Here is a 26,845-nt window from a genome sequence, read left to right on the forward strand (position 1 = left end):
GTCCTCATCCTTCCTCTCGGGTCTCTGTGCTCCTGTAGCCTCCCTTCTATCACTCTTTCCTCCCTCTGCTGATGCTGGCAATACGTCTCGCTGTTGTTCCAGTTCCATGCTGCTCAGCCCTCCTCCTCACAGCTCTTCCGCTCTCAACCGTCTTAGGATCCCTTGACTGTTGCGTCTCCTCCAGCTGTTCTTCATGGGGCGGATCGCTGGGTCCTGTCGATCCCCTGCCTCTCCCCGTCCCGCTAGGCCCGGGAATCGCTGAATCTGGCCCTGCCGGCGGCTCACTTTCCGACCTGGAGGCATGAATAGACAGGACTAGGGGGAGGACTACCCTATCGTCTGGCGCCTGGGTGGTATCCGGACCGTCCCCCGTACCGGCTTCCAGGCCGCTTTCCCCTGAACTAGCCGCATACCTTACTTCTTTCGACGCTTCGGGTGTGGGAGGGGGCGGGCTGTCTCTGACCCCTGTTGGCCTAACAAATCATGCCGCCACCGCACCCCATCTGCCCCGTTTTTGAATTGCTCTCCCGGTGGTTCCTGACCTACTCCCTCTGTCACCGCTCTTCCTCATGGTTGCCGCCACAAAATTTTAAATAAAATAAACCCTTGTTTCCCCAGCTCTTGAAGACCCAAAATTCAAGTACTCCTTTCTCCATTCGTTCTCTCTGCAACTTCTGCCTGTCTGCCCTGAATTCAACCTCCATGTCGATAATATCCCACACACAACTAACTGTGAGGCACTTCTCACCTCCCTCACGGCCATGGGCTTCAAGCAGATCATCAACAAACCCACCCACAAAGCTGGACATACCTTAGACCTCATTTTCATAAACTCTGGTCTCACACACTCTTCCACCCCCAAATGCACTCCAATCCCCTGGTCTGACCACTCACTAATCTCTGCTAACTTCACAATGGAAGTAACCCCTAATATCCAACCACTTAAATCCTCTTTTCAATACAGGAGAACTTGTCCTTCTGATGTCCTCAGCAAGCAATTAACCAAAGAACTTCCTCACATAGACCTCTCAAATCCCAACTCAGCTCTTCTTTCCTGGAGCAACATCACAGAGGCAGTAGCAAATAAATTATGTCCACTAGCAACCAAAACTATCAATCCTACCTCGCACAGGAAACAACCGTGGTTCACCAATGAACTCCAAAAACTCAAACAAAATCTCAGACAGAAAGAAACCAAATGGCGTAAAACCCCTTCCCCCAGTACTCTATCTGCTTACAAATCTGCCCTCCACCTCTACAGGAATTCCACACTACGGTCTAAAAGAGATTTCTACGCACAAAGGATCCACAACCACGCTTTTGACGCTAAAGCTCTATTCTCTTATGTATCCAATCTGATACAAACCAGCGTCCCAGCTATTCCCATCGACCAAGCACAATCTAAAGCAGACGAGCTGGCACTCTTCTTCCAAAGCAAAATCTCAAACCTCTTAACTCTCCTACCGCCCAGCCCCACCTCCTCTCTCAGCTCCTTCCATCTCCCAAACAACGGGATTTCTCTGGAATCGTTTGAACTTACTACCACCCTGGAGATTCAAACTCTATTGAAGAAAATGAAACCCTCTAGCCATCCTAACGACCAAATTCCAACAAAACTATTCTTGCAGATACCCGACACCATATCTAAACCTCTGGCAGATATTATCAACTGCTCTTTATCTCAAGGAATCTTCCCTGATGCCCTTAAACTCGCCTCTCTTAAACCACTTCTAAAAAAACCAAACCTGGATCCTAAGGAACCCAATAACTTCCGCCCTATTTCAGACTTACCATTTGTAGCCAAAATCATGGAGAAATTAGTCAACTCTCAACTTTCAGATTATCTTGAAGATCACAAAATACTCTACCCTTCCCAATACGGGTTCCGTAAGGCACTAAGCACTGAATCCTTACTCATCTCTCTGACAGACCACCTCATCATGGGTCTGGACAAAGGACAATCCTACTTACTAATCCTTCTTGACCTCTCAGCGGCTTTTGATACCATTAACCATTCCATTCTCCTCAATCGACTAGCAGACATAGGAATATCAGGAACTGCCTTTAGATGGTTCAAATCTTTCCTCAGCAACAGAGGCTACAAAGTGAGAATCCACAACAAAGAGTCCCCTCGCTTAACTCTTCACTAGGAGTTCCGCAGAGCTCCTCCTTGTCCCCTACCCTTTTCAATATTTACCTACTACCCCTGTGCCAACTGCTAACCAACCTAAAACTAAAACACTTCCTATACGCAGACGACATTCAAATTCTGATCCCTATAACAGAATCCATCACAAAAACACTCAAGTACTGGGAAAACTGCCTCCAAGAGATCAACCTCCTCCTCTCCAGGCTAAACCTGATACTCAATTCAGCCAAGACTGAAACCCTCCTCATTTCCCCAGACGACAACGATACCCCTCAAAAGTTACTCAACAATACCTTTGCCACCCAAGCAAGAGACCTGGGAGTATTACTCGACAACCATCTAAATCTAAGAACATTCATCAACAACAGAACCAAGAACTGCTTTTAAAAACTGCAAGTATTAAAAAGAATTAAACCACTTCTACACTTTCAAGATTTCAGAACCGTCCACCAAGCGGTCCTATTCTCCAAGATAGACTACTGCAATTCCATTTTGCTAGGTCTACCCACCTCATGAATCAAACCGCTTCAGATACTTCAAAATGCAGCGGCCAGAATACTAACAAACTCAGGTAGAAAAGACCACATCTCCCCCATCCTAAAAAATCTCCACTGGCTACCAATACGTTTCAGAATTTTACACAAGTCCCTCACCATTATCCACAAAACCATCCACAATCAAGCACCTCTTAACCTTCAAATCCCACTCAGACTACACACCTCATCCAGACCGATCAGAGAAGCCTACAGAGGATCCCTGCACGCCCCTCCTACCAAATCTACTCACCTCATAGCCACAAGAGAACGGGCCTTCTCTACAGCGGGACCAACCATTTGGAATACTATGCCGGCTGAACCCAGACAAGAACCCTGCCCGTTGACTTTTAGAAAAAGGCTTAAGACATGGTTATTTAAACAAGCCTTCCCATAAATTCCCTGATACCCTTAGCTAATACCTTGGATTCACCACAACAAACGCTTATGAACTCTTAACACACATCAAATAACTGTCCTTATATTTAAGTTACTTATGCTCTGCCTTCTTCTTACCCCAGTTCTTCACCCCTGTTTTATTGTAACTTTTTGCTTCTATTTTGCTTCTTTACTATGTTAATGTTTAAGGTTATTATAACCTAGTTTCTTGTAAACTGACATGATATGACACTGTCATGAATGCTGGTATATTAAAAAGCACCAAAAATAAAATAAATGTAACTACACCAATCAGCGCTTCGTATTTGAATTCCTTGCAACTTCCTGCTCCTGCTTACCCCTCCCTTTCCTTTCCTCATCTCGCTCTTCCCACCTTGCCTACCTAACCTTCCCCTCCCCTGTTCCTTCTAGCAGGCATTCCTTCGCGCACTTTTCACATGTTATGGCCACCGTGCTGTAAACTCAGCATGGCTTGCTTATAAACCTAAAGTTTATTTAGGAAAATATGCAATTCCATTAATATTAAGCAATTTTTTATGTTGCTAAAGTATGTTTTTTCCACCTTCATTGAGCAGCCCTTAGCTGGGAAGTCCCCACTTGTGTGATTGATTTGATCCTGCTTGCTGACAGAGACAGTGAAATTGTTTACCTGCAATGGATGTTCTCCGTAGACAGCAGGATAAATAATCCACACATTCCTTTCCTCCTCTCCTTTAGAGATGAAGCTTAAACTATATACTATATTGATGAGGCTTGCACAAGAACTCCCACATAGGTTTAGAAAAATCTTCTAGGAGAGCACTAATTCTTCTTAGTGCTGTCTGATAACATCACTCACTTTTGTGACTGATTTTATCTTGCTAAGGAGAACTCTCACTACAGGTAAGCAATTTTACTTATCTGTAAACTTGTTGGTTTTCCTAAAAAATTAGGTTTAAAAATCTGACAGTGACATGAGCCCTTTGTTAAGGGGCAGCATGTAAATCTTTTCATACTTTTGCAGTTTTAGAGATTTCCTTTAAGAAGATCATAAATTGAACATATCTGTTCAGTGAAACTTGCACTAAATGTCCATGTTTAGTCTGCCTGGAAATAGGCTATAAGAACTCCAGGCAGCTAGATGTTTTCATGTTAGAAGAATGCACACGAAGCAGTTTTTCTTATGTTTGGACAGTCTTGCAGGCAATTTAAGCAAGACCAATACATTCATATAGCTCTGCCTTTTATAAATGTTTTGTTCTAATTCTAGACAAAATAACATACTTGACAACCATCCAACAAACAAAATAAAATGAGCCGACATAGAAAATTTGGAAAGACGTATTTGTAGTTTTATTTATTTATTTATTTATTTATTTATTTTTTATTTTTCTATACCGAATTTCCTGTATAAGATACAAATCAATCCAGTTTACAGAGAACGGGAACTCGCCCGGGGCTTGTCTGGCCAGGGCTTTTTACATTAAAACATTAAAATTTACAAAACATTGCATTAAAACTTTAAAACTTTTTACATTGAAAACGTTAAACATGGCTTATTTACAGTAACAGATAAACATAGAATACCATTAAATAAACAGCTCAGAGTAAGTAGCTCCGATCAACATGAGTGGGAGGCAGATCGGCCATGAGATCCCTACTGTACAATAATGGTTACAATAGTATGTCTTGAGGAGACAATAATGGTGATTGCATTGATGCATATCTTTTATGGTTGGTGAGCAGGTAGAGAATTGAACTTTTAGTCTAGTTATTTTTTCTACCAAGTGTTGCAGGCATTCTTTGATGAGTGGTTGTTGCTCAAGATAGAGGAAGATGGGTCCTTGATTAGGTGTTTAACGACATCAAAGAGTAATTTAGAGTTAAAAATTACCTCATGAATCTGTTTGGCATAGTATTCTTTTTTTTGCTTTGTTGATTAGCAACCGGTATTGAGAGAGGAGTGATCTATATTTTCCAAGTGATTCTGAAGTCGGCCTTTTCCGCCAAAGTTTCTTGGATTTTCTCAAAGATTGTTTAGCACATCTTAATTCCTCATTGTACCATAGTTTCTTTTGCTTAGAGGTATATTGATCAAGTTGGATTGTTTTTGTTTGTAATGGGCTTAGGTCATCAGCTATTTCTTTAACCATGATATCCCATACCTCAAATGAAGCGGAGGCGTTGGCATGGTTGAAATTGGTAAGCATATTTTTAATGATTCTGCAAGTAGATCTGGCTCTTATCTTTTTTCCTGAAGGTGAATGTCTGATTGTTATTTGGGTTGAGGAAGGTTATGTTATCTGGCACAAAGGTAGGAAACCCTCTAGGACTCAGTCTTTCAAGTTAACAGGGGTATGCCTTTCTCTCATGAAACTGTTCCAAAATGTTCAAAAATTCAATTGTTCAAAACTCCACTCTCCTTGGACATAATCCACCAGGGAAGCAGACAGACCCTTCTGGATCAATCCTCGTAGGGAGAGGCAATGGCCCTTGTCACATGCTTAGGGGGAAATTCATAGCAGGAGGAGGACCTAAAAAATGCAAAAACCCTCAAGATAATGAAAAACAGGGAAATTTAAAGAAGCAGATGCTACACACATTTAAGGAAATCTAAGCAAGAAAAGGGGCTCCTAACACAACCACCTCCCGCTGCTTATTTAAAACCAGTTTACACCTTTGTTGCGTAACTTTAGATAACTCGGGAAACCTTGCTACTCTGTGGCCCAGAAAGACATTTTGTCTAGCAGAAGAAACATTTTTAAAATCGAATTCCTATCTGGTTCCAGGGCAAAGGCAACCAAAAGTGACTTTTGACTGGGAATGCTGTTTTAAAAAAAAAAAACCCCAAAAAACCGGACCTTAACCTATAATTCTAGTTGAGTTGAATATTACTCCGTCAGTGGAAGATACATGTAGGGGGTATGGGAGGGGTGGGAAATGGTTACTAGTTTATTGTTACTACGTGAAACTGTGGCTTGAGATTGTACTTTGTTGAAACTCAATAAAGATATATGTTATAAACACCCTCCCCCCACCAAAAAAACCCCAACAAACAAACAGCTCCATACTGTCAGCAGACAGCATAGATATTCTAGGTCCTTCCAAGTTATCCCATACCTCCTCTTTCTCCCTGGGAGCCAAAAGGCAGGTAAAACATTTTAGCAGTAGGTGATATGGAGTCTAAAGAGACTTTAGTTTTAGTTTTCTGGGAGGACTTTGTTGCAGTGTTGTCTAAGGTGCATACTGCAAGTTTCAACAACATTTTTGGCCTGACAGTTTTCTCCTGCTCCTTTTGGGCTTCCAGATCAATTGGAATCAGCCTCTGTTAGGCTATATAGTGTCACGAACCTTCTCTTAGTTTATAACATTGTATGCTCCTCCCCTACCAACTCTACCCAGCCACTGCATGGCAGAGCTCGGCCAGAGACCATAAACAGCTACTGCTTCTGGAACCCGACTAATGTGGACCATACCTCTGACCACTAGGTATTGCTACTGTGCAGCAAGCATCTACACTGTTAATAATAGGAGGTGTTCAGAGTTTGAGGACACGGACTGAAGACAAATGTTCAAACATAGAAACATAGAAATGACAGCAGAAAAGGACCAAATGGTCCATCCAGTCTTCCCAGCAAGCATTTGGTAGCACCAGCCGCGCCATTTAGGTCTCCCCCATAAAGGTATCATCAGGGGATGGCAACTGCCGTGCTATACAAGTTACCCCCATACTTAGTTTCCCAAACTGTTAAAGTCAGGGCCCTTGTTGTTTTGCCTCTGAGTCCAATTCCCCATTATCTCTTGCTGTTGAAGCAGAGAGCAATGTTGGAGTTACATCACCACTATAAGGCTTATTGGTTAAGGTTAGTAACAGCCGCATCAGCAAGTTACTCCCGTGCTTATTTGTTTTCCTAGATTGTAAAATTCATGTCCTTATTGGTTGTTGTCTGAAACCAATTCCCCTTTACCTCTTTTCCCCCTTCCGTTAAAGCAGAGAGCAATAATGAGTTGTATCAACAGTATGAAGGCTTGTTGGTTAAGGATAGTAACCGCCACACCAGCAAGTTACCCCCATGCACTCTTTTCCTCATTTCCATCCTCTAGCCTTTAGGGATCCACAGTGTTTATCCCATGCCCCTTTGAAATCCTTTACTGTTTTATCTTCACCACCTCCTCTGGAAGGGCATTCCAAGTAACCACTATCCTCTGAAGAAATATTTCTTGATGTTAGTTCTGAGTTGTCCTTCCTGGAGTTTCATTTCATGACTCCTAGTTCTACTGATTTCTTTCCAATGGAGAAGGTTTGTCAAATGTGCATCATTAAACCTTTCTGAAGGTCTGTATCATATTTCCCCTGCACTTCCAAACCTCCCCAAATTTATTAATCCAGGGAATTGCATTTGACAGAGAAGAATATTGTTGTTGTAAAATGTCAGATATACCGTAAATTCAGTTTTGTTTTTATTACTTATGATCTGAGTGAGAGTTCTGCCAATTTTTGTAACAGCTGGGTTCAATCAATAACTTTTAATACTGATAAAGAAATCACTCTGGATCATACATTAGGGATGTAATGGGTAAGTTTACGATAACTCGTAGAACATTAGCTCCTTAGTACGCATTAACATTTAACTGCTATACAATGCATTAACTTTTAACTGCTGTACTATGCAATTTTCTGGAATATTTAAAATGTTACTTCAGTCTAATGCTAATACATTACTTTTTAAATGCAGCTATTAGTAAAGCTGCATTTAAAAAAGGTTTGGACAAGTTCCTAGAGGAAAAATCCATCAACAATTATTAAGGGAGAGTTGCAGAAATCCACTGCTTGTTCTTGGACTCTATCTACCCCTTGGGATCCTGCCAGGTACTTGTGAGCTGGCTTGGGAACAGAATGCTGGGCTTGATGAACTCTTGGTCTGACCCAGTATGCAAGTTCTTACTTGGTGTGGACACAGAAGCTTGGTGTTAAATTAATATGATTGGTCATTTCATGTTTAAATTGATATTTCTTGTTGCAAAATCCTGTTCTGTCTTTTATCTTTGACACCTGGGGTCAAGTTTACGGAAGGATTTTTACGATGTAGTGACTGTAGAAAATATGCTTAATTTAATCTGGCCATTGAGTTCTATTTAACCTTGTTTTATAGTGGCGAGATCATTGGATGCAGTGTGTGTACTTCCCACCAGAAGAGGAGTCCATAGTGCAGGGGGAAAGCATGTGTCTAACTGCTCATCATGATGATTACTGCCTGTGGTATAGCATCCAAAGAGTCAGGTAACAAGAAAACATTGTCATTAGATGAAAAAGTATAATTATGTTGCAAATGCTGTCCAGGCACATAGCTTAATTGAGTCTTTCTTAGCGTCCAGTCAGATGAATCCAGAACAAGTGGGTTATGCACCTCTATCAGCAGATGGAGATGGAGCAAACTGATGTCACAGTACATATACCCCTGCAGTGACATCAGCCTACCAGTTTTCTCCGTCTCCAGCAGATGGTAGGCGTGCAGCTCCCCACTGGGGGTTGCTTCATTTAAAGAAAAGGAGAATTAAGGAAATACATTTACCCCGCTCTCCTGCGGTGATACCAAATGGTCCCTCCTCCAGTGGAGAAATCCTGAGGTGATTTCCGTGGTCCCTCAGATGAGTGCCTTGGTCTGGTAGCTGGTTTCAGCTGGCGTGAACTTAGCTGCTTGAGCAGCTGAAAGGTAGTGGGTGCAGGAAGCCGAGCGTGGCGGTGACCTCACATTCCCTCTCCCCCTCACCCAGCCAGAGACATCTCTATTCAGCCAGGTAAAGCTGAGCAACGGTAAGTTAAAAAAAAAAAAGATTATACAGCAGCCTAGAATTGGGCTTTTGTTGTGTAGGGCTTCCTCCTCCCGGTCTCCATGCTTGGCGCGCCGGTCCGATATTCTTCCCGCTCCATGGGAGGTCGAGGGACGTGGGCAGTCTAGCGGGTTAACCAGCTTCCTTAGGCTAGGCCCTGCTCTGAGGCTTTTTGCTGCATGCCATGTGGTGGGCTGCAACAGCATTTTGCGGGCTTTCTAAAGCTGCCCTCTACAGGATCCAAGTTTTTGGATGCACAGTCGGGCCTTGTAGTCTGTGCGTCCACGTTAAGCGACGCTGTAGCGGCCGCTCGCTTTCCTCTGTGCAAAAGTAGTATTGTGCGCTTAAGTTTTTTGTGTGCTTGTTTTTGGATGCCTAGGTAGGCACCTAGATGTGTGATGCCTATGTGTTGGACGCATAAATTAAGTAATTAATTTAAAATACAGATAAAAAATTACTACTAAAAGATGCAGAATTTTTAAATTTTTGATTGGAATTCCCCAAGGAGTACTGTAATAAATCATAAAACCCACTTCTTCCCCAGGCTTGATCCTTTAGCTTAAGCTGCCCCTCGCCATCCATATCCTCATCAAATTACCGCCCTCCCAGCTTTGTCTTGTTTGACCCTCTCCCCCACCCTCAGCTCGCTTTCTTGCTGCCCTCTCTCTGGCTTGACCCTCAACTCATGCTCCATCTCAATCTCTCTTCCTAACCTCCTCCATCCCAGCTGGTATGGGCTGAGGCTGCTGCCACCTCCTTTTGCTGGCCCACACAGGCTGTCATTGCTGCCTCCTTCCTCTTTCAACCTATGCAGGCCAATGCTATTGTCTCCTTCCGGCCCATATGGGCCAGTGCTGTGATCATTGCTTCTTAGTCTCTGTATCAGATTCTGAGGATACATATATTTCTCCTAGGACAAGTAGGATGGTAGTCTTCACATGTGGGAGACATCATCCGATGGAGCCCGGCACGGAAAACCTTTGTCAAAGTTTCTAGAAGCTTTGACCAGCACACTGAGCATGCCCAGCATGCTGCTATCCGCACGTCCACACGAGGTCCCCCTTCAGTTTCTTCTTTTCCACAATGCAGTTGCCTTGCAGTCTGTGGAGCTCTTCGATTTCTTGTTTTTTCTCGACAGAATCGGGGTTTTTTCCCGTTTTCCTCGTCGGGTCCCCCTTCGCAGTCGGTGCCTCCTCAGTGCGGTAGGCTATTTTTGCCTTTTTTTCCAACTTTACGGTCGATTGCTGACTCGCCGTGTTTATTTATTTATTTATTTAAAATCTTTTCTGTGCCGTCGCTAAGTTATATACCATCGCAACGGTTTACATGTAGGCACATAAATTAAGATAGGTGAATGCGTACATTCTAACAGGTGCCAAAAAGGTTCGGTTACATTATATCATAAAAATGCTCTCAATTGTTTAGTGATGTAGTGATGTAGGTCCTGACCATGTTTTTCCATGGCGTTGACCAGTTTTCGTCGGTGCCCCCAGTGCCTGCGGACCATGTCTAACACGGATCTGCATGAGGTTTGCATCTTCTGCTTAGGGGCCTCGCAAGACATCCGTGGATGTCGTCTGTATGACCAGATGACTCCCAAAGGCCGTTGGGCGTGCCTTGATAAAATGGAGAAACTTTTCAGGTCTTCAAAGTCTGCTCCTTCTACGGCTGCGTCGGCACCATCAATGCTGAGAGGTGACGGGGAGCCTCTCGATACACCTCCTCTCGCCAATCCTCTCTCTGGCTCTTCAAAGGATCGCGGGAATGGTGATAGATCCTCTGTGATTTCACCACTCTCCCAGACCGGGATCCTCTACCTCCTCGACACCAGGGAAAGACCAAGCCAAACACTGTGGGAAATCCCGCAAGCATCACCACTGATCGCCGTCAACACACGGCTCCATCCTCCTATGCCACTGGGAGTCCCGGGCGGTCCCCACCAATATCGGTGCCAGGCACTGTGCCACCTCAGAAACCCAAAGAAAAGCCTGTGATGCCTCAACCCCTCCCTCAGTCAAGCGAATAAAGCGTGTGCTGAGCCACACCTTGTCTCCAGGGTTAAACTGTGGAGCTGCCCGATGATGGACATCGTAGAACTTCTTTGTCTTCTGGGCTTGCTGCAGAAGTTGTTTGGTGTGCACCCAAAGTTGATGTAGCTCTTGTGCAGAAGCCTGCGCTGCTGGAGAAGACACAGACAGAGGTAGTGGAAGAGAGGGCAGCTGCTGGCGTCTGTATACTATTTGAAAGGGTGATGACCCAGTAGATGCAGACTGGTGGGAGTTTAAGGCAAACTCGGCCCAGGGTAGTAAATCGGACCAGTCATTCTGCCGAGAGTTCACATATGCCTGAAGAAATTGCTTCAGGATTCGGTTTGTCCTCTCTGTCTGACCATTGGCCTGTGGGTGATAAGCTGATGTGAGGTCCAAGGTGATATCGAACTTTTTACACAGTGACCTCCAAAACTTGGCCGTAAATTGAACACCTCGATCAGAGAGTATATGTCTCGGGAGTCCGTGGAGGCGGAAGATGTGGTGAATGAACAATTTAGCTAATTCCAGGGCAGAAGGAAGACCAGGTAATGCCACAAAGTGAGCCATCTTTGAAAATCAGTCCATGGTAACCCAAATTGTGTTGTTGCCACAGGAAGGAGGGTAGGGCCACAATGAAATTTGTGGCTATGTATGTCCACGGTTCACTAGGTGTAGGAAGAGGCTGTAGGAGACCCCAAGGACGGCCCGTTGGCATGATTCCACATATGCTTGAGCGTCTTTCTTCATGGTTGACAACCAATAGAATCTCTGGAAAGTGGAAAGAGTTTTAGCTTATCCAGGGTGGCCTGCCCATAAGGAATCATGTGCCCAGCGGAGGATTTTTCGTCAAAGTGGAACCACCGTCTTCCCAGACGGTACTGTGAGTGTGGTGGAGAGAAGAACTTTAGTTGGATCATCTTCTGTGGTGAAAGAACGGGAGAGTGCATCGGCTCGCGCGTTCTTATTAGCTGGCCAGTATCGTAGTAGGAAACTGAATCAAGTAAAAGAGAGAGACCAGCGGGCCTGTCTGTGATTAAGGCGTTGAGCATGGTGCAGGTACTCGAGGTTCTTGTGGTCAATATATACCATGATCTGGTGCTATGCTCCCTCGAGCCAGAGTCACCACTCCTCGAAGGCCAGTTTAATCGCTAGTAACTCCTTGTCCCCAATTCCATAATTTATGCTCAGCCGGGGAGAAGCGTCGGGAGAAAAAAGAGCACGGGTGCAAGGTGTGATTGACTGAATGCTGGTTGATTACTGCACCAACACCGATGTCCAAAGCGTCTACTTCGACGATGAAGGGTCGTCGGGGGTTGGGATGACGCAAGCATGGTTCTTGTAGGTGTTATGATATCGAGGTGTTTGGTAGATTCTTAGGGGCAACAGTGATAGTGACTCCCACGGGGAGGAGCTCCATAGGGAAACTGTAGTACCTGGCTAGACTCAGATGCACAAACACAGAGAATATATCTTTATTATGCATCTTGTATGGTGCACCAGAGGTGGCAGTAGAGAGTAGATTAGATAGCAACAGTCTGTGATTCTTGGCGGAGGAGACCCGTCCCACAATGGTGGTATAAGGCCCCGATGCAGATATCCAGTGAGGCGCTATAGGAGAGACAGACTGGCAGATGTTATTACACACTCCCTTGTAGCTGAGTAGATAGATTTCCCAATAAGAAGTAGAGAGAGGATAGGTAGCAACAGTCTGTGATCCTCGGCAGAAGAGTCCCGTTCCACAATGGTGGTGTAGGGCCCGATGCAGATAGACAACGAGGAGCTGTAGATGAACAGACTGGGAGAAGTAGTACTCACTCTCTGTAGCTGATAGGTAGTGTTCCAGCGGGTAGAAGAATTGTTAGCAGGCAACAGGATAGACACACAGGCCCTCGAGGAGCGAGTACCTGGATTCAGGATAGGCACCTGGAAATAAGCAAAGGGCCCCGAGAAGCGGGTACCCAACTTAGTAGAACCTCGGAGGGTGAAGATAGCTTCCAGCAGCAGCAGAAGCGGCAGAGCAGCTTCAGACCGAAACAAATCCAATCCTTTGCTAACTCGGCGAGAGTCAGCAAATGGGCAACCTTTTGTAGTCGGAAGCAGTGACGTCAATCGAGGGAGACGCCCCCCAGGTTCGCGCCAACACTGCTATAAGATGTGAGGCATGCGCGCGCACCTAGGAGGCCTCAGGTCAACATGGCGGGACGCCGCGCCAAAGCCGCACCGGGGACGCCGGAGGGTGCGGCAAGGAGATGGTACAGACGCCATTCTCCCGAGGCTGGTGGAGAAGGCTGAAATAGAGGTGAGGCATGTCGGGTGAAGCCGTCTAAGACCGACGGATGCAACAGTAGGAATGCCTCCTTGAGTTCCTGGAAGGCGGTCACGGTCTCGGGTGACCACTGAGAGGGATTGGCTCCCTTCTGAGTCATAGCTGTGAGTGGGGTGGTCAGTGTTGAATAATGGTGGATGAAAGATCTGTAGTAGTTCGTAAACCCAATGAATTTTCGGAGTGCCTTAAGGCCCGTTGGTTGAAGACAATCACGAATACTCTTGGTCTTCTGTTGATCCACCCCTGGCTCGAGACCACATAGCCTAGAAAAGGGACAGTCTCCTGGTCAAAAGAACATTTCTCCAGCTTAGCGTGTAACTGGATATCCCTTAGGTGTTGTAGGACATTGGCGACGTCCTGGTGATGGCTCTGGAGGTCTTGTAAAAATACCAGGATGTCGCCCAGGTAGACCATGACGCAACTGTAGAGCATGTCTCTGAAGATCTCGTTCATCATATTCTAAAACACCGCTGGAGTGTTGCAGAGGCCAAATGGCATTACCAGGTATTCAAAATGGCCATCATAGGTGTTAAATGTGGTTTTCCATTCGTCGCCCTGGCGTATCCTGACCAAATTTTAAGCTCCCCTGAGGTCCAATTTGGTAAATATCTTGGCCCCCTGGAGCCTGTCAAAGAGTTCAGAGATTAATGGCAAGGGGTAATGGTCCTTCTGGGTAATCTCGTTTAAGCCGTGGTAATCTATGCACAGTCGGAGGGAGCCGTCCTTTTTCCCCACAAAAAAGAATCCTGCTCCAGTGGGAGATTTGGAAGGCCGAATGAAGCCTTTTGCCAAATTTTCTTGTATATATTCAGACATGGCCTTTGTCTCTGTTAGAGAAAGTGGATAGACCCTACCTCGGGGAGGCTCAGTGTTAGGCAATAAGTTTATAGCGCAATCAAATGAGTGGTAAGGAAGTAGGGTGTCTGCAGCTTTCTTTGAAAACACATCCACGAAGGAGGAGTACTGCAGCGGGAGACCCAGAAGGGACGTCGTAGTAGCTAGGCAAGGTATCGGAGACATGACCTCCAAGCACCCTTTGTGGCAGGAGTCGCCCCATTGGGACAATTGTAGAGTGCTCCAATCGAATTGCGGTGTGTGTAGTTTTAACCATGGCAGTCCAAGGACCACAGGGTGTATAGCCTTGTCCAGTACCAGAAAGGAAATGGTCTCCGTGTGCATAGATCCAGTGCAGAGTCGGATAGGAACCATGGAGAGAGTAACCACCTGACAATGGTTCGCCATGAATGGAGGAGAGCAATAATGGCGTTGGCATACGGACGGTGGGAATCCAAAGGTGTTCCACAAGTTGTCTTAGAATAAAATTTCCTCTGGCCCTGGAGTCCACCAATGCCAGGGTGTGGAATTCCTGAGCATCCAAATTAATTGAGACAGGCAGAGCTAACGGAGGAGAGGGTGAGGTCAAGCTTAGGAGAAGTCCTCCGGCAGAACCTAGGCCTGGGAGTTTCCCGGACAGAGTGGACAGGAGGGTACCGCATGACCCGTTGACCACAATACATACAAAGACCAGATCTTTGACGACGACATTTTCCTTTGAGGGTAGGTGACTATGGCCCATTTGCATCGGTTCCTCCTCCTCGGTGCTTTGTGTAGTAGCGGGCTGAGTGGATGGCATTGGGCGAATGCATGCGGCACCTGAAGCCATCTTCTTGAATCCTCTGGTTTCGGCGAACGCTCACGAAGACGGCGGTCAATGCGACTGGCGAGGTCTAGAAGAGAATCTAACGCCTCAGAGAGTTCTCGTGCTGCTAATTCATCCTTGATACACAGGCTCAGACCTTCGAGGAATATAGCACACAGGCAGCCCAGGTCCCAGTGCAATTCAGATGAGAGAGTCCTAAACTCAATGACATAATCGGTCAGGGATCTGGAACCTTGTTGCAGATGCAGGAGCGTAGATCCAGAGATGGCCTTTCGACCTGGGTCGACGAATACAGAGCAAAATAGGGCGAGGAAGCCCGGCAGGTCCTGAAGGATCCGATCCATTCGCTCCCAGAGGGGTGATGCCCAGGCCAACGCCTTTCCATCCAGAAAGGATATGTTGTCTTGGAAACTACATTGGGGAAATAGGCAGGTTGTAAGGAAAAGTGCATGTTGCACTGGTTCAAGAAGCCCCTACACAACAAGGGGTCACCTGCGAAACGAGGGGGTGCCGGCAAAGGCACTGTAGGCCAGAATGGTGACGCATGTGAAGCAGGGCTTGGCTTGTCAGGCGTCGAGGTGGAGTCCAGCCGATTGTTCAATTGATTTATGGCGCTAGCCAGAGTCTCTAGAATCCTTTGCTGTTCTGTAATTCGCTGGGCCAGGCCAGGGATGTCCTGAAGCGCCGAGACCTGTGCCGGGTCCATGGACTTGGCAATCTGTTAGGGTTTGTGGGTATGTGGGCCCTGGGCCAAGGTGAGAGATGGTACCGCCCATGGGGAGGAGCCCCGTGAGCCTCACCGTCGGGAGGCGAGGTCTCAGTTGCTAGGTATGATGGACAGCAAATACAGGAGAGGAAATAGAGACAGAGTGACACTGCCCATGGAGCGGGGAGTGTAGCAGGAAAGTCACACAGACACAGAGGTGCCAAGGGTCTGTGTAGTGGGGTATACCCAAGGAGGGTCCCTCGGTAGAGATGATATGGCAGTGATCCGCAGAGTGGGATACACCGATGAGGGTTTCTTAGTAGAGAGAATACAGTAACAGTCCGCAGAGCAGGGTACACCGATGAGGGTTCCTCAGTAGAGATGATATGGTAATGGTCCACAAGCGGATTACTCACAGTGGCGATGGTTCCAGAGGAAGCCCCGGGAAACGGCCCTCCGAGGAGCGGATAGCCAGAGACGAGGAAAGGGCCTCCAAGGAGTGGGTACCCGGGACATCTCACGCCGAGGAAGCAGGAGCTGGAACGAGAAGTCCGTGGTGAGTGAAGCGGATTCAGCAATGAGGGAACTTGTTGCCAAGTCATAGGCAGACAGGACCAGTCGACTTCACAGAGAATGACGCCATCCGGGGGGGACGTCCCCGAGGTTCCCGCCATGATGTGGATAAGACTGGCCCGAGAGTGCACATGCACGCCTAAGGAACTCTGAGGGCAAGATGGCAGTCGGCAGCATCCACGCCGTCCAGGGAGGCCCAGGAACAGGGGCAGGCAGGCCGGCGATAGCTGGAGGAGGCTGTGAGTTTACCCAATGGAGTCAGTGCTGTGAGGCAAGAGGTGAGCAACAGCGGTGCAGCCGTCTGCGACTGACGGGCATAACAGATGGACCATGTTGGTCTTTTTCTGCTGTCATTACTATGTTACTATGTCTAGATACTGAAAAGGCATTTGATCTGGTGGAATGTTCTTACCTTTTGTGGGTCCTCGAAAGATGTTCTTAAGCTGGGTACAATTGCTGTATAATCAACCCATGACTCAAATATTGGTTAATGATACACTATCTTCTGTTTTCTCCCTGCAAAGGGGAATGCGGCAAGGCTGCTCCCTTCCCCCACTCTTATATGTACTGGCCCTAGAACTCTTAGCTATTAGATTGAGAAGTCTGAATTGTTTTCAGGATGTTTCTTATCAATGATAGCAATTTAAACTTAGCCTATTCGCCGATGATATGTTGCTGTTTGTGGCTAACCCCTGGGACAGCAAATATGATATTATATACACTATAAATCTGTTTGGTGTGTTCTCAGCCCTGAAAATTAATTATAGTAAGTCAGAAGCATTTCCTCTCTATCCTGACCACCCTGCAATGTGGAGAGGAGACTTCCCACTGAAATGGAATGTGGCAGCCTTGAAATATCTAGGTATTTGGCTTGTGCATTCCCTTAAAGATATGTATACTTTGAATATAGATTAAATAATCTCCGCGATCTACCGTGTGCTCTTATGAGGTCGAGTGAAAAAATTAAAATGTATTAATCATGATCCTCGTCCCCTCTATTTATTACTATGAATGAGAGATGCAAAAACATTTTTTGCTTCAAAATTATTTTTTAAATGACTGTCATAATAGGCATCATCGATTAGTGAGACCACGTTTTTACTCTGCCTTATGCATAATCATAGGTCATTATTACTGTTGACTCAGAATGAGACCACAACAATATATATTTTTTAAATATTTTTCACTGCAAGTAAAATCTCCAGGCTTATTAAAACTATCAAAACTTATCTTGTTGGATTGAAGAGTCATTTGTTTCTTTTTATTCCGCTTCTTTACACTTCTTTAATCTCGTTTCCCTTTCATGTATAAATCAGATGCCCACAAGCAGTAATAACACGGCAAATGCCCACTCTGATTGCCTTCAATTCCTGACATGGGACCATGTTTCGAACTGTAACAAGTCCTTCCTCAAAGGCTCACATACGCATTTCAATATGACAGCGTTTTCAGCATTAAACAGTGTTCTTTCCGGAAATATTGGACTTTGAATATAGTCCATGTACTGCACAAAGTAAAATCCCTCCTGCATAAGTGGATGTCCTTTCCAGACAGTGTTATGGGCCGCTGTACTAAATAAAAGTGATCATTTTGCCTAAAATTCTTTATAATTTACAAATGCTTCCATTCTGGGTGCGAAATGTGGAGATAGTAATGTATAGCTCCATAATCTCCGATTTCATTTGGAATATTAAGCGGGCAAGAATTTAATTAAATGTCTTAATGAGAGGAAAAAAACAAGGGGTCTGGACGTCTCAGATTTGCGTGTTTATAATGTTGCCTGTTTAATGCGTTGCGTACAGGACTGGGCATCTGGTCATCATAAATATGATAGCGAAGAACTTTTGGAAGCCTGGGTTCAGCCACATAATCCTATTAATTTGACTTAGGGAATGGCCTCTGCTATTAATTGCATCAGTAGCATGGGATCTTCTTGGTGTTTGGGTAATTGCCAGGTTCTTGTGGCCTGGTTTGGCCTCTGTTGGAAACAGGATGCTGGGCTTGATGGACCCTTGCTCTGACCCAGCATGGCAATTTCTTATGTTCTTATTCCGCTTTTCGGCGCTTCAAGCGGATTACATTCAAGTACTGCTAATCTTTGGGTTATCCAATTTAAACTGCTCCATGGAGTATATATTACCAGAGTAAGAGGCATTTAAATGTATTTAATGGGACTCCCCTATGTGTTTAAACTGTCATATTTTCTCTGGGGATTTGTGTCATATGTTTACCGACTGCCCTATGTGACATCTTTTTGGAGGCAGGTACGAAGAAATGGGGCCAGGATTCTGAATACATCTCTTCAGTGGGATGGTAAATTGATATATCTCCATTTGTTTAAGAGGAGTGCTATACTGCCTAGCTGGGGGAAATAAATTCTTGCTATATCCGTCATTTTGGCGAAAAAGGTAATTTTATAAGATTGGCATGATTCAGATGTCCCATCATTTCAGCTATGGAAAACTTTGATGCAACGACTTGCCGCTATGGAAAGCCTGAGGCAAAAGGAACTGCATGGGGGAAAAAATCGTTGTTATTTCAGAGGGGGTAGGTTCCCCTTTGGGAAGCAATACTGAGAGGACCTTAGTTCTCTTATTCTGTATAATTCCTCCTTTGCTTTTGTTTGCAGAATGCCTTGATTGTTAGGATTGTGATGGGAGCATGTGAGAGTATGAATGGCGTGCGTCTGGGATATAACTTGTAAAATCAGTAAGATAGTAAGATCATGTGAACTGGATATTTTCTTGTTTGATCTTGCTCTTGTTTGTAATGTTTCTTATTTCCTTTCTCCTCGCTTAATAAAAACTATTGTTAAAAAAAAAAAAAAAGCAGAAATCTGTACAATGCAGGCAGCTGATTTAGGGCCTGATTCATCATGGGAGAAATGCCTTAGTGAATCAGACCCTTAGTTAGTTACCTTGGCTGCTGCATATGGCTGCCAGAGGTCTTTCACTTCTGCTGCTACTAACACTTAGAGGGAGTTACATCAACATCAGATGCTCAGTTCATGCTGTCATCATCTCTGTCAACCTGGGGATAAGATAGAGGCTAGTAGGACTCAAAGGAGAATGCTCCTTTGATGGGGGAAGTAGTGGAGGTGCTGTATGTAATGTATGTGCTGCAAAAAAAACTGGGTCCAATTATCCATGTCCTGCATGCTGCCCATTAATTTCCATTCTAGAGCTTATGCTGTAGCTAGCAAGGAAAGACATGCATGAATACACAAGTGCTCAGAAGGGAGCTCCTGAACATTTAACAGGCATCACTGGTCTCTTTCTTGTTGCTACGAGCTACCGAGAGCAGAGCCCAATTGCCAGTCTGGTGCTGAGCATCAGTAAGTGGTGACTGGCATTCCTGACCAGGTCTGATGGCACATTGGTTGGGAAACATTGCTGTAGTAGTGATGGAAGCATAATTTAGTTTCCAGTGTCATTTAATGTTTAGCCTCCCTATTGAGATGGCAATCCAACATGCCACGTAGTGCCAATTTTAGAGTTTCCTTATTGGCAAGATCATTGAACCTGATGCTCGACTGGATCACAAAAATGACACCAAATAGGTATTTCTTAAAGGATATGAAAGTATTTCTTCTCTCTTCCTTTTGTTCACTTATTTCTGTATCTATGATGAAAACTTTAATAAATACATATTTTTATGTGCTTGATGCCAAAACTAAAATGTGCTGTAAAACAGAAGGATTAATTCATTTGTTTGGAAATTGGACATTAGTAGCTAATATGTCAAGCCTTTTTTTTTTTTATCACAGTTTTATTTTATTTCAAACATGGGTCAGGAAAAGAGGCAAAATTTACCTGCAAATAAATAGAGGTGCTTTTGAGGTAAAAAAGAAAAAGTTTCCGATTTAGTCAAGTGCAGAGTGACACTGTAGTGTTGCTTGTGAGCATTGACCTTTTGTTAAGATTTTACTATTTCAATTATCTTGAGCAGTATTTCTCAGCCCAGTCCTCTGGGCACGTCTAAGCAGTCAGGTTTTCGGGATATCCATAGTGAATATGCATGCACTGCTTCCATTGTATCTCAAAAAAAGAAGGTCCAGTGATGCTAAACACTTAAGATATAGACAATAAACAATAGGGCTAGCTCAATTTTAAAGAGATTACATATGGTTGAACCGGGGAAACCTCATATGGTGCCAATAATAGGCTAATTGCGATGCCTATATGGCTATACAGTTAAACACACTAACTCCAACAGTGTGGTTGTTAGATAGCTGGTATAATCATTGGAAACCCCGGAAGGACAAGTGCAAAAGTGGACTCATACTGGATTGTCAAGATAGTTGAACAAAGCAAATTGGTTTCTCATCTTGTCCTTCCAATGATTATACCAGCTATCTAACAACCACACTGTTGGAGTTAGTGTATTTAACTGTATAGCCATATAGGCATTGCAATTAGCCTATTATTGGCACCATATGAGGTTTCCCCGGTTCAACCATATGTAATCTCTTTAAAATTGAGCTAGCCCTATTGTTTATTGTCCATTGTATCTCATGCATATTCATTGTGGATATCCTGAAAACCTGGCTGGCTAGGTTTGAAGCACTAGGTTGAGAAGCACTGACCTAGAGGTTATCCATGTTGGAATTTTATTGGGTTGACCCCTAATTTAAAATTGGGGGAAAAGGAGCAGGGTGAATTATTGGGTTTAACTTTAAAATTACATGATGTAGCTTGATGTGAGAAATTTCTTTTTTAAGGTACATTGTGCAGGTAGGTATTCCTAGATAATTTATCCTGCAACTATGCATATAACACAAGTTAGAGTAGAAATGACATGTTTGGTAGTGGATGGGCTTGAACCCATAAGCTTCACTATTTTGGCCTCTAAAGTTATAGGGAATGAAGTTAAGATAAAGGGATAGATGAGCCCTGTGGATACTGTCATTTAATTTTTTACTAGTAGAGCCCATCACAAATGATGTGACTCTTGCCCCTTCCCCTTCCTGAGACATCATTTCCATAACACCTCTAGCCCTGAGACAGCACTGCGATCCCACTTCACCTTCCAACAGATCCACACATCCCTCTGAGCACCCCCACCATTTTAACCCATGGTGCGTAACATTTCTTGGGGGTAAAAGTGTCCAACAGATCCACACATCCCTCTGAGCACCCCCACCATTTTAACCCATGGTGCGTAACATTTCTTGGGGGTAGAAGTGATGGGTAATCTCTCCTGTGTTGCCGACATCTAGAGCAAATATAGTATTGGCTTGTTCTCCTTGATGTGCAGATTGCATGTAACCCTGCAATACGCCAAAGTCGAGACCTCAACTGCCTTTTATATATATATGGAGGATTAACCTTGTCATATGGAAAGGGAAAGATGTTGGAGGCCAATAATGCAGTCAAGACTATCTGTTCAAATTGCATATGAGTTATGCTTGGAATGCAGTAAATTCTCTGAGAACTTGTTATCTACTGCAAAACATAATAGACTGTAGGAGCTGACTGGTCTTTTGATTTTTTTCAAACTTTGCTTTAGAGATGGGGAGGATGGGAATCTGCCTGTTGCAGCTGTGGAGCGTCCTATTTGTAAATGCCAGGCTCACATGTTGTGGAATCGGTCTCGATTTGGAGAACTGAATGATCAACAGAGAATGGACCAATACATGCGAGCTCTAGAGAAGGTGAGACTTTTGATGTTTCTTCACCTGTTGAGTGACATTCTGGCAGATTAATGAAGGGGGTAAGCATTGGTTCAGAGTAAATAATGGCATGTTTGAGCTCTGTGGGGGATTCTGTATTGTTCATTATGATGTTACTAGTAGGAAAAGCCCATTCAAGGACTGGGAAATACAATGATGTGCAGGAAATGCAAAATTGAGCTATGTGGTAGTAGAATCACACCCCCATCCTCTTTCACTTATCCCCCCCTTCCAAAGCCCTTTTGATCCCTTCACTCTCCCTCTTATTTCCTCCACCACCCAATCCCCCTCACTCACCCTGGTTGCTCACCCTCATGAACCCCTTACTCACACCACTTCCCCCTTCCCCTGTACATGATTCCCTGAGTCATCCTAGTCCCCCCCATGATCCACTCACCCTGGTTTACGCCCCCCTCTTAAAACCTCACCCAGGTTCACTACCTTACCCACAAACCCCTTATTTACCCTGGTTCGCCCCTTCCCCCTTCCCCCACCCCACAAACCTCTCACCCCAGTTCATTCCCCCTATTATTCAGATCCAAGTTTTATGCCCTGTTCTATGTAATGGCATTCTTACATGCTTGTTTTCAGTTATAATGTAAACCGAGATGATATGTAAATTTTACATGAATCCCGGTATATAAAAATGTTAAATAAATAAATCCCCAGTTCACTCATTCACTCCCCCACTTCCCCAGCAGATTCTCTCCCTCTTTCATTTTCCCCCCCATCCAATTTCCTCACTTACCCTGGTCTCCCCCCCCCCCCCCCACCAAACCAATAATGGAGATTGTGAACATTCCATGAAGAAAGAGGCTCTTTTAACAAGAGCTAGTATTCAACCAGTGATGAGACTTGCCAAAAAGAAACACTGACCCAGCTAATTTTAGACCTATTTCAAACCTTCCCAGTTTAACAAAGATAATAGAAAAGTTTTTGTGTAGGTCAGTTAAAAATCTTTGTTGAGGAAAATAAGGTGCTGGGTCCTTACCAGTGCAGATTCAGAGCTACAGTAAGCATAGCATAAAGACTGTTGGTATTGCTTTCCAATTTTATATTGAGGGAATTTGATAAAAAAGAGATCAGTAATTCTAGTTCACTTGGACATTACTTAATTTTTTGATACCCTATGCCATGACATATCTTTTAAGTCAATTAGAAAAGATGGGTATAGAAGGTGGAGTTCTAAAGTGGTTCCACTCTTTTTTTTTTTGTCGCGTTGAACCTATCAGGTTTGGCCGGGAGATTTTATGTCTGATATTAAGAGCCTGATTTTCAAAGCATTTACAATTCTTAAAACCGGATTATACAAGTGTAAATGCATTTTACCTGTGAAAGTGGGCTTTTTAAAATTGCTATGTCTTGGAATTGTCCATAGGATATACTCGTGTTGAATGCACTTAACATGGGTAAATGGTTTTTGAAAGTTGCTATGATAGTATGTTAAATTTACATGTGTAATGTCTCAGAGCTCATCCTGAGAGATACAATGATCCTGAACTAGCCAAAAATGGAGATTTAGAAGATTAGTTGAGGGGAAGGTGGTAATAACTTCAATGAAATAGTTTTAATTAATGAGATTTTCCCTGTGTCCATTTGAACTTTTTCATGGCAGAACTGCTTTGGCTTGGACCAGCCATCGATATTTTGGGTAGAGCCCTCAGGTTCTGGAGGCTGGCAGAACTTAAACAGGGGGTGCATTCAAAGGACAGATACAAGAGGGCATCCACAAGATCACGGATGGACTACAGGAACAAAACAGGGCACAGACTTGTGCCTACAAACAAAAGACAGGGAGTGCATCACAAGATACGGAATAGAGAGATGCAGAAATAGGACACGAGAAGAGAGGGCCACAAACTAGGGCGTCAACCAGAGACTAAGAGCAAACAAGACAGACAGACCAACAAATCCATAAGGCCACAGACGAGCCAATACAGACAGGAACAGAAGACCAGGGGTCAATACAGACAAGGCTAAGGAAGAGAAGGAGCAGTACAGACAAGAACAGAGGCCACAACAAAGAACAAGGTTAGCCTCCAAGTTGAGGCAAGGTACTCACTGTGAGGCAGGCTTTTAAACTGTGGTAGTGCAGGGAACATGGCTGCTACCAGAACCTCCAAGCCATATATAGCTTAGAGGACTGAGCTGAAAATATACATTATCCACTGAGGAACCCTGCTGGTGGGAGGTGAGCACTGCCCACAGGTCTTTCCACTCTAGAGACTGAGGTATTATCTAAGATTCAGAGTTAGCATTTACAGATCAAATTAGAGCTGTTTTTTTTAAAGGGGTATTTTTTAAATTGCATTTACTCTGCAGAGAAAATCTGAAAACTATTGTGCAAAGTCTAATTTTAAATAATCTTGGCTATAATAAGGCACTTTTTGTAGGCTTTCCTAATGGAGAAATAAACGTAATGCATTTGGACTAAAATGCAAGTGTTGGCTGTAGGAAGGGCAAGCATATTATACCTATCCAGAAAGATTTACAGGATTTTGTTGCTGATATATAATGCTCTTCAGGATGGAGCTCTGGCCTATATGAAAGAATTATGTTCCATCTAGATCACAGGATAGAAGGCAGCATGGATTCACCAGGGGAAGGTCCTATCAGATGAATCTGGTTTTTTTGATTGGGTGACTAGAGAATTGAATCAAGGAAGAGCGCTCAATGTAATTTACTTGGATTTTAGTAAAGCTTTTGATACGGTCTCACATAGAAGACTAATAAATAAAAGGAGAAGATTAGGAGTGAACGCCAAAGTGGTGGCGTGGAAGACAGCGAGTGATGGTAAAAGAGCCTGCTCTGAAGAGAAAACAATGATAAGTGCCACAGGGATTGGTGTTGGGACCTGTTCTGTTCAATATCTTCGTGAGCGACATTGCGGAAGAGATAGAAGGTAAAATTTGTCTGTTTGTAGCTGATACTAAGATTTGCAACAGAGTGGACACGCTGAAAGGAGTAGAGAATGAGACGTGATTTAAGGAAACTTGAATGGTGGTCGAAGATATGGTAGCTGGGATTCAATGTCAAGAAGTGCAGAGTCATGCATCTGTGGAGTGGTAATCCGAAAAAGCCGTATGTGATGGGGGGTGAAGGGCTGTTGTGCACAGAGCAAGAGAGGGACCTTGGGGTGATAGTGTCTAGTGATCTGAAGTCGGCAAAACAATGTGACAAGGCGATAGCAAAATCCAGAAGAATGCTGGGTTGCATTGAGAGGAATAACCAATAAGAAAAAGGAGTTGATGACCCCCTTTTTACAGGTCCTTGGTGAGGCCTCACCTAGAGTCCTGTGTTCAGTTCTGGAGACTGTATCTCAAAAGGGACATAGTCAGGATGGAGGCAGTCCAGAGAAGGGTGACCAAAATAGTGTGTGTGTGGGGTGTCTCTATCAAATGACATGAGGAGAGGTTGAAGGACTTAAATATGTATACCTTGGAGGAGAGGAAATGCAGGGGAGGTATGATACAGACCTTCAGATACCTGAAAGATTTTAATGATGCACAATCAAGGACAAACCTTTTCAGTTGAAAAGAAATCAGTAGAACTAGGGGTCACGAAATGAAACTCCAGGGAGGACGACTCAGAACCAACGTCAGGAAATATTTCTTCACGGAGAGGGTGGTCGATGCCTGGAATGCCCTTCCGGAGAAGGTGGTGAAGACAAAAACAGTAGAAGATTTCAAAGGGGCATATCGTCTCAGAAACTTCTTCAAATATCCAAATGCTCAAAGAAATCCCAAGTAGCCCGACTTTGACAATGTTTTGGCACTTGTCGTGCCTGCTTCAGGGGAACTGAAATTATCAGTGGTTATTCTCAGCCGAACTCTGCTCAACAAACCGCTATAAAAATAGCTCCCCTGAAGCAGACACGACAAGTGCCAAAACATTATCAATGTCGGGGTACTTTGGATTTCCTTGAGCATTTGGATATTTGAAGAAGTTTCTGAGACGATATGAGCGGCATTTAAAAGATAAGTTGAACCGTTGAGGAAATTTATATAGTTGGGTAACACGATTGTGTAAGCATATATTTTAAGATAGGGTTAATATTTTTGTAATAAACAGTTAACAGGCAATAGGTTTTATGATTAGGAAAAGTATATGAGGTAAATTTTATGCTCAAACGAATGATGCTGGTTGAAGCCCATTGCAGGCAAGAGCCTGTGGATTATGTTTTTTGGGCATTTTTCAATTTGATACTTTTCCATTTTAATTTAGTTGGGGTAGTCCTTTTTCAGGTTTCACTATTTTTCTAGTATAGGGAGGACCTTGGAGCTCAGTATATTTGTGATGGGTATATTTCTTACATCTTTCTCAGTGAATACTGAAGTAAAGAATGAATTTAGTGTCTCTGCTATATGGCTTTGTCATCCCTAAGTGCTCCTTTTACCCCTTGATCATCTAATGGTCCAACTAACTCCCTCGTAGGCTTTTTACCTCAATTGTACCTGAAAAAGATTTTATTATGAGTTTTTGTTTCCAGTGCAAGCTTCTTTTCAAATTCTCTCTTTGCCTTCCTTATCAGTGCTTTGCATCTGACTTGTCGGTGCTTATGCTGTTTCCTTTCTTCTTTATTTGGATCCCTTTTCCATTTCTTGAGAGATGTTCTTTTAGATATTATAGCCTCGCTCACCTCACCTTTCAACCATGCTGGTAATCATTTAGCCTTCTTTCCAACTTTTCTAATGCGTTGAATATATCTGTTCTGGGCTTCCAAGAAGGTATTTTTAAACAACATCCATGCCTGAGCTAAACTCTTAACCTTTGCAGTTGCTCCTTTCAGTTTTTTCCTTATCATTTTCCTCGTGTTATTATAGTCACTTTTTTGAAAGGTAAATACTGTATAGTAGATTTCTTTTTTGCAGTTCCTCCAGTTATTAAGTCAAATTTGATAATGCTGTGATCACTGTTGCCAAGTGGCTCCAACACTGTTACCTCTCGCACCAAATCCTGTGTTCCACTAAGGACTAGGTCTAAAATA

The 26,845-nt window shown here is 44.0% G+C and overlaps 1 protein-coding gene across 7 annotated transcripts in view; it reads left to right on the plus strand.

Annotated features, from left to right (window-relative positions):
* PRMT7 (protein arginine methyltransferase 7) overlaps positions 1-26,845 on the plus strand; it is a 323,317-nt gene that overhangs the window by 73,881 nt on the left and 222,591 nt on the right. For all 7 annotated transcript variants that reach the window (XR_003857729.1, XM_029608658.1, XM_029608659.1 and 4 more), the window contains 2 exons: positions 8,214-8,341; positions 21,696-21,840. Coding sequence is in view for 6 of the 7 variants with exons in the window: in XM_029608658.1 (XP_029464518.1) it covers positions 8,214-8,341; positions 21,696-21,840 (273 nt within the window). In the remaining variant the exon portion in view is untranslated. The remainder of the gene's footprint in view (positions 1-8,213; positions 8,342-21,695; positions 21,841-26,845) is intronic.

The sequence above is a fragment of the Rhinatrema bivittatum genome, chromosome 7, assembly GCF_901001135.1.
Source record: "Rhinatrema bivittatum chromosome 7, aRhiBiv1.1, whole genome shotgun sequence".
NCBI classification, from domain to species: domain Eukaryota; kingdom Metazoa; phylum Chordata; class Amphibia; order Gymnophiona; family Rhinatrematidae; genus Rhinatrema; species Rhinatrema bivittatum.